The sequence below is a fragment of the Oncorhynchus keta genome, chromosome 34 (assembly GCF_023373465.1).
Source record: "Oncorhynchus keta strain PuntledgeMale-10-30-2019 chromosome 34, Oket_V2, whole genome shotgun sequence".
Taxonomy (NCBI): domain Eukaryota; kingdom Metazoa; phylum Chordata; class Actinopteri; order Salmoniformes; family Salmonidae; genus Oncorhynchus; species Oncorhynchus keta.
In genome coordinates this window covers 64,331,711-64,345,187 of record NC_068454.1, presented here as the reverse complement: position 1 = coordinate 64,345,187, position 13,477 = coordinate 64,331,711, and the positions used below count along the sequence as shown (strand labels likewise).

At 36.7% G+C, this 13,477-nt stretch overlaps 1 protein-coding gene across 1 annotated transcript in view; it reads left to right on the top strand.

The window, feature by feature from the left end:
- LOC118367541 (neural-cadherin-like) overlaps window positions 1-13,477 on the top strand; it is a 189,229-nt gene that overhangs the window by 121,385 nt on the left and 54,367 nt on the right. The window contains exon 6 of the mRNA XM_052494416.1: window positions 12,432-12,681. Coding sequence (XP_052350376.1) covers window positions 12,432-12,681 — 250 coding nt within the window. The remainder of the gene's footprint in view (window positions 1-12,431; window positions 12,682-13,477) is intronic.

Here is a 13,477-nt window from a genome sequence, read left to right as displayed (position 1 = left end):
CATTAGAATGGATAGTTGATTTCAAACATTAGAATGGATACTTGATTTCAAACATTAGAATGGATAGTTGATTTCAAACATTAGAATGGATAGTTAATTTCAAACATTAGAATATATAGTTTGATTTCAAACGTTAGAATGGACAGTTTGATTTCAAACATTAGAATGGATAGTTGATTTCAAACATTAGAATGGATAGTTGATTTCAAACATTAGAATGGATAGTTGATTTCAAACATTAGAATGGACAGTTTGATTTCAAACGTTAGAAAGGATAGTTGATTTCAAACATTAGAATGGATAGTTGATTTCAAACGTTAGAATGGATAGTTTGATTTCAAACATTAGAATGGATAGTTGGTTTCAAACGTTAGAATGGATAGTTGATTTCAAACATTAGAATGGATAGTTGATTTCAAACGTTAGAATGGATAGTTGATTTCAAACGTTAGAATGGATAGTTGATTTCAAACATTAGAATGGATAGTTGGTTTCAAACGTTAGAATGGATAGTTGATTTCAAACATTAGAATGCATAGTTGATTTCAAACGTTAGAATGGATAGTTGATTTCAAACGTTAGAATGGATAGTTGATTTCAAACATTAGAATGGATAGTTGGTTTCAAACGTTAGAATGGATAGTTGATTTCAAACATTAGAATGGATAGTTGATTTCAAACGTTAGAATGGATAGTTGATTTCAAACGTTAGAATGGATAGTTGATTTCAAACGTTAGAATGGATAGTTGATTTCAAACATTAGAATGGATAGTTGATTTCAAACATTAGAATGGATAGTTGATTTCAAACATTAGAATGGATAGTTGGTTTCAAACGTTAGAATGGATAGTTGATTTCAAACATTAGAATGGATAGTTGATTTCAAACGTTAGAATGGACAGTTTGATTTCAAACATTAGAATGGATAGTTGGTTTCAAACGTTAGAATGGATAGTTGATTTCAAACATTAGAATGGATAGTTGATTTCAAACATTAGAATGGATAGTTGATTTCAAACATTAGAATGGATAGTTGATTTCAAACATTAGAATGGATAGTTGATTTCAAACATTAGAATGGATAGTTGATTTCAAACATTAGAATGGATAGTTGATTTCAAACATTAGAATGGATAGTTGATTTCAAACATTAGAATGGATAGTTGGTTTCAAACGTTAGAATGGATAGATGATTTCAAACATTAGAATGGATAGTTGATTTCAAACATTAGAATGGATAGTTTGATTTCAAACATTAGAATGGATAGTTGATTTCAAACATTAGAATGGATAGTTGATTTCAAACGTTAGAATGGATAGTTGATTTCAAACGTTAGAATGGATAGTTGGTTTCAAACATTAGAATGGATAGTTGATTTCAAACATTAGAATGGATAGTTGGTTTCAAACGTTAGAATGGATAGTTGATTTCAAACATTAGAATGGATAGTTGATTTCAAACGTTAGAATGGATAGTTGATTTCAAACGTTAGAATGGATAGTTGATTTCAAACATTAGAATGGATAGTTGGTTTCAAACGTTAGAATGGATAGTTGATTTCAAACATTAGAATGGATAGTTGATTTCAAACGTTAGAATGGATAGTTGATTTCAAACGTTAGAATGGATAGTTGATTTCAAACGTTAGAATGGATAGTTGATTTCAAACATTAGAATGGATAGTTGGTTTCAAACGTTAGAATGGATAGTTGATTTCAAACATTAGAATGGATAGTTGATTTCAAACATTAGAATGGATAGTTGATTTCAAACATTAGAATGGATAGTTGGTTTCAAACGTTAGAATGGATAGTTGATTTCAAACATTAGAATGGATAGTTGATTTCAAACGTTAGAATGGACAGTTTGATTTCAAACATTAGAATGGATAGTTGGTTTCAAACGTTAGAATGGATAGTTGATTTCAAACATTAGAATGGATAGTTGATTTCAAACATTAGAATGGATAGTTGATTTCAAACATTAGAATGGATAGTTGATTTCAAACATTAGAATGGATAGTTGATTTCAAACATTAGAATGGATAGTTGATTTCAAACATTAGAATGGATAGTTGATTTCAAACATTAGAATGGATAGTTGATTTCAAACATTAGAATGGATAGTTGATTTCAAACATTAGAATGGATAGTTGGTTTCAAACGTTAGAATGGATAGATGATTTCAAACATTAGAATGGATAGTTGATTTCAAACATTAGAATGGATAGTTTGATTTCAAACATTAGAATGGATAGTTGATTTCAAACATTAGAATGGATAGTTGATTTCAAACGTTAGAATGGACAGTTTGATTTCAAACATTAGAATGGATAGTTGATTTCAAACATTAGAATGGATAGTTGATTTCAAACATTAGAATGGATAGTTGATTTCAAACATTAGAATGGATAGTTGATTTCAAACATTAGAATGGATAGTTTGATTTCAAACATTAGAATGGACAGTTTGATTTCAAACATTAGAATGGATAGTTGATTTCAAACATTAGAATGGATAGTTGATTTCAAACATTAGAATGGATAGTTGATTTCAAACATTAGAATGGATAGTTGATTTCAAACATTAGAATGGATACTTGATTTCAAACATTAGAATGGATAGTTGATTTCAAACGTTAGAATGGACAGTTTGATTTCAAACGTTAGAAAGGATAGTTGATTTCAAACATTAGAATGGATAGTTGATTTCAAACGTTAGAATGGACAGTTTGATTTCAAACATTAGAATGGATAGTTGATTTCAAACATTAGAATGGATAGTTGATTTCAAACATTAGAATGGATAGTTTGATTTCAAACATTAGAATGGACAGTTTGATTTCAAACATTAGAATGGATAGTTGATTTCAAACATTAGAATGGATAGTTGATTTCAAACATTAGAATGGATAGTTGATTTCAAACATTAGAATGGATAGTTGATTTCAAACATTAGAATGGATACTTGATTTCAAACATTAGAATGGATAGTTGATTTCAAACGTTAGAATGGACAGTTTGATTTCAAACGTTAGAAAGGATAGTTGATTTCAAACATTAGAATGGATAGTTGATTTCAAATGTTAGAATGGACAGTTTGATTTCAAACATTAGAATGGATAGTTGATTTCAAACATTAGAATGGATAGTTGATTTCAAACATTAGAATGGATAGTTGATTTCAAACATTAGAATGGATAGTTAATTTCAAACATTAGAATATATAGTTTGATTTCAAACGTTAGAATGGACAGTTTGATTTCAAACATTAGAATGGATAGTTGATTTCAAACATTAGAATGGATAGTTGATTTCAAACATTAGAATGGATAGTTGATTTCAAACATTAGAATGGACAGTTTGATTTCAAACGTTAGAAAGGATAGTTGATTTCAAACATTAGAATGGATAGTTGATTTCAAACGTTAGAATGGATAGTTTGATTTCAAACATTAGAATGGATAGTTGGTTTCAAACGTTAGAATGGATAGTTGATTTCAAACATTAGAATGGATAGTTGATTTCAAACGTTAGAATGGATAGTTGATTTCAAACGTTAGAATGGATAGTTGATTTCAAACATTAGAATGGATAGTTGGTTTCAAACGTTAGAATGGATAGTTGATTTCAAACATTAGAATGGATAGTTGATTTCAAACGTTAGAATGGATAGTTGATTTCAAACGTTAGAATGGATAGTTGATTTCAAATGTTAGAATGGATAGTTGATTTCAAACATTAGAATGGATAGTTGGTTTCAAACGTTAGAATGGATAGTTGATTTCAAACATTAGAATGGATAGTTGATTTCAAACATTAGAATGGATAGTTGATTTCAAACATTAGAATGGATAGTTGATTTCAAACATTAGAATGGATAGTTGATTTCAAACATTAGAATGGATAGTTGATTTCAAACATTAGAATGGATAGTTGATTTCAAACATTAGAATGGATAGTTGATTTCAAACATTAGAATGGATAGTTGATTTCAAACGTTAGCATGGACAGTTTGATTTAAAACATTAGAATGGATAGTTGATTTCAAACATTAGAATGGATAGTTGATTTCAAACATTAGAATGGATAGTTGATTTCAAACATTAGAATGGATAGTTGGTTTCAAACGTTAGAATGGATAGATGATTTCAAACATTAGAATGGATAGTTTGATTTCAAACATTAGAATGGACAGTTTGATTTCAAACATTAGAATGGATAGTTGATTTCAAACATTAGAATGGATAGTTGATTTCAAACATTAGAATGGATAGTTGATTTCAAACATTAGAATGGATAGTTGATTTCAAACATTAGAATGGATACTTGATTTCAAACATTAGAATGGATAGTTGATTTCAAACATTAGAATGGATAGTTAATTTCAAACATTAGAATATATAGTTTGATTTCAAACGTTAGAATGGACAGTTTGATTTCAAACATTAGAATGGATAGTTGATTTCAAACATTAGAATGGATAGTTGATTTCAAACATTAGAATGGATAGTTGATTTCAAACATTAGAATGGACAGTTTGATTTCAAACGTTAGAAAGGATAGTTGATTTCAAACATTAGAATGGATAGTTGATTTCAAACGTTAGAATGGATAGTTTGATTTCAAACATTAGAATGGATAGTTGGTTTCAAACGTTAGAATGGATAGTTGATTTCAAACATTAGAATGGATAGTTGATTTCAAACGTTAGAATGGATAGTTGATTTCAAACGTTAGAATGGATAGTTGATTTCAAACATTAGAATGGATAGTTGGTTTCAAACGTTAGAATGGATAGTTGATTTCAAACATTAGAATGCATAGTTGATTTCAAACATTAGAATGGATAGTTGATTTCAAACATTAGAATGGATAGTTGATTTCAAACATTAGAATGGATACTTGATTTCAAACATTAGAATGGATAGTTGATTTCAAACATTAGAATGGATAGTTAATTTCAAACATTAGAATATATAGTTTGATTTCAAACGTTAGAATGGACAGTTTGATTTCAAACATTAGAATGGATAGTTGATTTCAAACATTAGAATGGATAGTTGATTTCAAACATTAGAATGGATAGTTGATTTCAAACATTAGAATGGACAGTTTGATTTCAAACGTTAGAAAGGATAGTTGATTTCAAACATTAGAATGGATAGTTGATTTCAAACGTTAGAATGGATAGTTTGATTTCAAACATTAGAATGGATAGTTGGTTTCAAACGTTAGAATGGATAGTTGATTTCAAACATTAGAATGGATAGTTGATTTCAAACGTTAGAATGGATAGTTGATTTCAAACGTTAGAATGGATAGTTGATTTCAAACATTAGAATGGATAGTTGGTTTCAAACGTTAGAATGGATAGTTGATTTCAAACATTAGAATGCATAGTTGATTTCAAACGTTAGAATGGATAGTTGATTTCAAACGTTAGAATGGATAGTTGATTTCAAACATTAGAATGGATAGTTGGTTTCAAACGTTAGAATGGATAGTTGATTTCAAACATTAGAATGGATAGTTGATTTCAAACGTTAGAATGGATAGTTGATTTCAAACGTTAGAATGGATAGTTGATTTCAAACGTTAGAATGGATAGTTGATTTCAAACATTAGAATGGATAGTTGATTTCAAACATTAGAATGGATAGTTGATTTCAAACATTAGAATGGATAGTTGGTGTCAAACGTTAGAATGGATAGTTGATTTCAAACATTAGAATGGATAGTTGATTTCAAACGTTAGAATGGACAGTTTGATTTCAAACATTAGAATGGATAGTTGGTTTCAAACGTTAGAATGGATAGTTGATTTCAAACATTAGAATGGATAGTTGATTTCAAACATTAGAATGGATAGTTGATTTCAAACATTAGAATGGATAGTTGATTTCAAACATTAGAATGGATAGTTGATTTCAAACATTAGAATGGATAGTTGATTTCAAACATTAGAATGGATAGTTGATTTCAAACATTAGAATGGATAGTTGATTTCAAACATTAGAATGGATAGTTGATTTCAAACATTAGAATGGATAGTTGGTTTCAAACGTTAGAATGGATAGATGATTTCAAACATTAGAATGGATAGTTGATTTCAAACATTAGAATGGATAGTTTGATTTCAAACATTAGAATGGATAGTTGATTTCAAACATTAGAATGGATAGTTGATTTCAAACGTTAGAATGGATAGTTGATTTCAAACGTTAGAATGGATAGTTGGTTTCAAACATTAGAATGGATAGTTGGTTTCAAACGTTAGAATGGATAGTTGATTTCAAACGTTAGAATGGACAGTTTGATTTCAAACGTTAGAAAGGATAGTTGATTTCAAACATTAGAATGGATAGTTGATTTCAAACGTTAGAATGGACAGTTTGATTTCAAACATTAGAATGGATAGTTGATTTCAAACATTAGAATGGATAGTTGATTTCAAACATTAGAATGGATAGTTTGATTTCAAACATTAGAATGGACAGTTTGATTTCAAACATTAGAATGGATAGTTGATTTCAAACATTAGAATGGATAGTTGATTTCAAACATTAGAATGGATAGTTGATTTCAAACATTAGAATGGATAGTTGATTTCAAACATTAGAATGGATAGTTGATTTCAAACATTAGAATGGATAGTTGATTTCAAACGTTAGAATGGACAGTTTGATTTCAAACGTTAGAAAGGATAGTTGATTTCAAACATTAGAATGGATAGTTGATTTCAAATGTTAGAATGGACAGTTTGATTTCAAACATTAGAATGGATAGTTGATTTCAAACATTAGAATGGATAGTTGATTTCAAACATTAGAATGGATAGTTGATTTCAAACATTAGAATGGATAGTTAATTTCAAACATTAGAATATATAGTTTGATTTCAAACGTTAGAATGGACAGTTTGATTTCAAACATTAGAATGGATAGTTGATTTCAAACATTAGAATGGATAGTTGATTTCAAACATTAGAATGGATAGTTGATTTCAAACATTAGAATGGATAGTTGGTTTCAAACGTTAGAATGGATAGATGATTTCAAACATTAGAATGGATAGTTGATTTCAAACGTTAGAATGGATAGTTGATTTCAAACATTAGAATGGATAGTTGATTTCAAACGTTAGAATGGATAGTTGATTTCAAACATTAGAATGGATAGTTGATTTCAAACGTTAGAATGGATAGTTGATTTCAAACGTTAGAATGGATAGTTGATTTCAAATGTTAGAATGGATAGTTGATTTCAAACGTTAGAATGGACAGTTTGATTTCAAACTGAGAGTCAGGAGAAAGAGACAAGGATAGAGAGAGAGAGTCAGGAGAAAGAGACAAGGATAGAGAGAGAGAAATATAGAGAGGGGGATGATTACTGCTGTTTACCTTAAGTCAGGATTAGTCTATGAATTGGGCTTTGGTTTTTAATGGAAGCTAGCAGTGAGTGACGGGGAAATCTGCCTCTCCAATTATCTAGCCGAAATGTCCCAGGAAGGATTTAGCAGAGTAGGGAGGCAAACAAACTACCCCCCCCCCCCCACACACACACACACACACACACACACACACACACACACACACACACACTCACACAATCCCCTCAGCTAGCCAGAATCGCTCGCCTAGCCTCTCCCCATATTCCTATGTTTCATTTAGCTTCCGCTGCAACTCCAATACTCCTGCCTATGCATTAAAAATGCTAATAGGTAGCCTGAAGATATATTATATTAGTCTGTGTATATTTAATGAACCTTCTGTTTCAATCCTGGCCTTAAGCTCCCCTCTCTCACACACATGAACACGCACACACACAAACACACACATGAACACACGTACACACACACACACACACATGAACACACACACACATGAACACACACACACACACACACACACACACATGAACACACACATGAACACACACAAACACACACATGAACACACATACACACACACACACACACACACACACACACACACACACACACACACACACACACACACACACACACACACATGAAACACACATGAACACACACATGAACACACACAAACACACACATGAACACACACACACACACACACACACACACACACACACACACACACACACACACACACACACACACACACACACACACACACACACACACACACATGAACACACACATGAACACACACAAACACACACATGAACACACATACACACACACATACACACACACACACACACACACACACACACACACACACACACACACACACACACACACACACACACACACACACACACACACACACACACACACATACACACACACATGACCACACACACATGACCACACACACTCTCTCTCGCGCGAACACATCCCCCCTGCAACAGGTCCATGTGTGAGTGAGAGAGGTAATGGGATAGAGGGAGGAAGAGGGAGAAGTAGAAAGAGAAGATGGAATGATGAGAGATGGAAGAGGAGCAGTGAGTCAGCCAGTATACAACTGCTCATTTGCGTCATTCTGTGTGCATGTGGGCGTGAGCATTTCTACATGCACATGTGTACATTAACAGACCCTTATCTGTGTCTGTGTGTGGAACACACGCTCTCTCTCGCCCTGAGGGCTAATTCATTAGAACTGGGCTCTGGCTCTTTGGCGAATGACAGCAAAGCCTTCTTGAAGTTGGACAGTTTGATGTGGGCCTGTCAGCAGCATGACTCTAGTCTAACACTAGCCAGTACCCAGTACATACAGTAGGTCTACAGTACAGCTAGTGTTATCACACACACTTCATACACCACTGGCCTCCATTATGTCTCTTTCATTCACACTGGCTCTTGTAACACCACAGACGGCTTACAGTTCTTTTCGATTTGCTAAACGACAGTGGACACAACTGGAGTCACGTTAGCAAAACTCTAACTACAGTCTGCACAGCAGCAGTTCTAGTTCGTTTTTCATTGCTTGAACACAGTTTTCAAAACTCTACACACTTATCCCATGACTTTAACCACAACCTGCACAACACTGTGGATTTACAGCACTTTGTTCAAATGCTAACACACTGCTGTCAAAACTGTGAACCGCACATTCAAAACGGAATAGATTTCAGCCTTGTGCCTTTCAAACACTGCTGATTGCAATTTCAGCTGAAAGGCTAAGCAGGTGTCTTGTTTTAGACTTGTTAGTGAACACACACATATTACAGTATATACAGGTAGAGCTCAGAAAGACTCATTTTAGAAATGGAACAAGGAAGATGGGTTTGTGGAGGGAGAAGGGTGGCAGGGAGAGGGCGGATGCATGGAGGAAGACAAAGAAGACAAAGAGCTGTTATTTCAGATGAAATAAGGGCTACACTTATAGACCATGTCGTGAACCATGGTCTCTCATTGAGAGAGGCAGGGTTGAGGGTGCAACCCAATCTGCAAAGATCCACAGTGTCATCTGTAATGCAAATTTTCCATCATGCAAACAGGTGAGAGTTACATCCTTACAGTAATTGAAAACATTACAGGAATCTATTTTGTATTGCAATTATAGAATATTTACACAGATATATATTACAGTAAGTTTGACTGTAAAATATATTTTTACAACAGGACCCAAAGGCTGCCCCCAATAGGGGGAAGAGGAAAAATATTTTCAGATGCGCAGGAAAATGCTATTGTTGACATGGTTGTTGTCAACAATGCAATAAAACTGCGGGAGATTCAAGATAGAGTGCTGGCTGATAATGATATATTTGAAAATGTTAATTCTGTCAGCACAACAACTATTGCTCGAGTCCTAAAGAAACACTAAGTTACAATGAAACAGTTATACTGTACCGTTCGAGAGAAACAGTGAACAGGTAAAAGAGCAAAGATACCAATATGTTCAGGTAAGATGTCTGAGGTTACGTACACAGCTATACAAAATATTTACAGTAAAAAAAAACACTAGCATTTCTACAGTAAAACTGTGCACTTACTGTTTTCAGAGAGTAATGGAGGTGGAAGCACCTTGCCAAAACACAGCGCAGAGGAAGGAATGTTATAGGTCAAAGGGCCACTGTGGAGGTTCCAGGCCAAAGGGGGGGAAATATCACCATGTGTGCTGCAATGGCCAATGATGGTTTGCTTCTCAACACACCACTCATTGGCCCATACAACACAGAAAGGTTTATAGCTTTCCTAGAACAGCTCTATGCTCAGCTAGTGCCAGCAGAACAGGGGGAGCCAGTAAGAAACCCCTAAGTTTTTGTCATAGTTTGCGATAACGTTGCTTTTCACCACTCTGCAGCTGTCACAGATTGGTTTGCAGCACATCACAGATTTATGGTTTTGTACCTGCCTGCATATTCACCCTTCCTCAACCCAATAGAGGAGTTTTTCTCTGCCTGGAGGTGGAAAGTGTTTGGTCACCACCCACATGACCAAATGTCTCTTTTGGAAGCCATGCGTGCCGAATGTGAGGACACGAGTCCAGAGGACTGCCAGGGATGGATAAGGCACTCCAGAAGGTTCTTCCCCAGGTGCATGGCAAGAGAAAACATTGTGATGTGATGTTGAAGAAAACCTGTGGCCTGATGCTAGAGAGAGGCAGGATTAGCTCCTCAATTATTTGTTTGGATTACAGTATGTACTTTTAGTTTCTACCTTTTTTTTCTCATTACTGTAATTCCGTAAATTACTACAGACTATTGAAGCAAACTGCTAATTTTCATTTACCTTAAAGAATTGTTATGTTCTAAAAATTAATAAATCATGTGAAAGAATGTCACTCTTTTCTTTGAAGAAAATATTACTTTGTATGAAGTCACTGAAATTGTTCAAACTGTAAAGATGAAAAGTTTGTATTTTCTGTATTGGTGTTTGATGCTAGTGTTTTTACTCTCAGTGTGTTCTGAGTGACAGTGTGTGTTATCTCAGTGAGGGTTGTGCATAGTGTTTGGCTGCACTGAGCTTGTTTTGAGCCATGTGTTAAGAGTTGTGTTGCTTGGAATGAGTTTCGCAGGTGATGTGAACTGTTTAGCTCAGGTGACTGTTGTTAGTGCAGACTGTAGTTAGAGTTTTGCACATGTGACTCCAGTTGTGCCCACTGTCGTTTAGCAATCGAAAAGAAACTGTAAATTCACCTACTGTATAATGGCAAGGAGCTGGGAAGGGGGGGGGGGACAAGGAAGGTTGGAAGACTACTTTAAGTCGTTAAAACTAATGTTTGTCACTCTGGATAAGAGCATCTGTGAAATGACTAAGATGTGAAAAATGTCAAATGTAAGGCTACACACACAGACTGCGAGATAAATGACTACTGAATTGTGTGTGTGTGTGTGTGTGTGTGTGTGTGCCAAACTGGGACAATGATTTCCAATGTGTACAAGTTGATTATAAAGATAATGACTCTTCCACCTGTATTTCTGCTGTCTTTCTCCTGTCTTCCCCCTCTCTTCCTCCTCTCTTCCTCCTGTCTTTGCCCTCTCTTCCTCCTGTCTTCCCCCTCTCTTCCTCCTCTCTTCCTCCTGTCTTCCCCCTCTCTTCCTCCTGTCTTCCCCCTCTCTTCCTCCTCTCTTCCTCCTGTCTTCCCCCTCTCTTCCTCCTGTCTTCCCCCTCTCTTCCTCCTCTCTTCCTCCTGTCTTCCCCCTCTCTTCCTCCTGTCTTCCCCCTCTCTTCCTCCTCTCTTCCTCCTGTCTTCCCCCTCTCTTCCTCCTGTCTTCCTCCTCTCTTCCTCCTGTCTTTGCCCTCTCTTCCTCCTGTCTTTGCCCTCTCTTCCTCCTGTCTTTGCCCTCTCTTCCTCCTGTCTTCCCCCTCTCTTCCTCCTGTCTTCCCCTCTCTTCCTCCTCTCTTCCTCCTGTCTTCCCCCTCTCTTCCTCCTGTCTTCCCCCTCTCTTCCCCCTCTCTTCCTCCTGTCTTCCCCCTCTCTTCCTCCTGTCTTCCCCCTCTCTTCCTCCTCTCTTCCTCCCGTCTTCCCCCCTCTTCCTCCTGTCTTCCTGTCTTCCCCCTCTCTTCCTCCCTTTGCCCTCTCTTCCTCCTGTCTTCCCCCTCTCTTCCCCCTCTCTTCTTTCCTGTCTTCCCCCTCTCTTCCTCCTGTCTTCCCCCTCTCTTCCTCCTGTCTTCCCCCTGTCTTCCTCCTGTCTTCCCCCTCTCTTCCTCCTGTCTTCCCCCTCTCTTCCTCCTGTCTTTGCCCTCTCTTCCTCCTGTCTTTGCCCTCTCTTCCTCCTGTCTTCCCACTCTCTTCCCCCTCTCTTCTTTCCTGTCTTCCCCCTCTCTTCCTCCTGTCTTCCCCCTGTCTTCCTCCTGTCTTCCCCCTGTCTTCCTCCTGTCCCCCTCTCTTCCCCCTGTCTTCCCCCTGTCTTCCTCGTCTTCCTCTTGTCTTCCTCTTGTCTTCCTCTTCTCTTCCACCTGTCTTCCCCCTGTCTTCCTCCTGTCTTCCTCTCTAGTTCTAGCGAGGGACTGTGACATGGGGCTCAACTCAGAGCTCTCCTACTTCATCCAGAGTGCCGACTTTGCCATCTCTTCCAGGGGCGTGGTCAGCCCCAGCCGACGGCTGGACTACGAGCGGCCCAATCACATGTATGAGTTTGTGGTGGTGGTCGTGGACAACGGGACTCCACCCCGCACCGGGACAGCCTCCATCCGGTTCAGAATGGCCAACACCAACGACGAGGCTCCCATCTTCTCTCAAGCTGTGTATGTTGTCCCTCTATCTGTTTCCCCTCTCTAACCCCCCTTTTCACCCCTCATTTCTCCTCTCCTATCCTACGCCTCTGTGCTGGTTGGCTGCTCTTCCTCCCCCATTCATACACTCACACTCTCCCTCCCTTTTACTTGACTCTACACCCTCTACCAGTGGAAGTCTCAGAGCAGACTTCTATCCAGTTAGTCCCTGCCCCCCTTCCATCACACACACAACCATACATCCACACACACACAACCATGCATCCACACACACACACACAACCATACATCCATGAGGTGGCATTTGGCTACATACCTACAGAGGATGGGCCAATTCATTAAAAATGGTGTGTGTTTGTGTAAGCAACAAGTGTGTGTGTGTGTGTGTGTGTGTGTGTGTGTGTGTGTGTGTGTGTGTGTGTGTGTGTGTGTGTGTGTGTGTGTGTGTGTGTGTGTGTGTGTGTGTGTGTGTGTGTGTGTGTGTGTGTGTGTGTGTGTGTGTGTGTGTGTGTGTGTGTGTTCCCCGTCTCTGGGACAGGACTAGTCCATGGCACCAGAAGAGACACTTCAGAGGGGTGGGGAGGGAAACGGTAGGGTTTGGGGATGAGCTATGGCAGGTTCTCTCTCATCCCTCTGCAAAAATACCTATTGAAGAAATTCATAAATTATAAAAGAAAATACATGCAAATTAAATGCCAATTACATAATAATGACTGTATGAATATTTTTTTATAACTCTGTCTGTCTGTCTGTCTGTCTGTCTGTCTGTCTGTCTGTCTGTCTGTCTGTCTGTCTGTCTGTCTGTCTG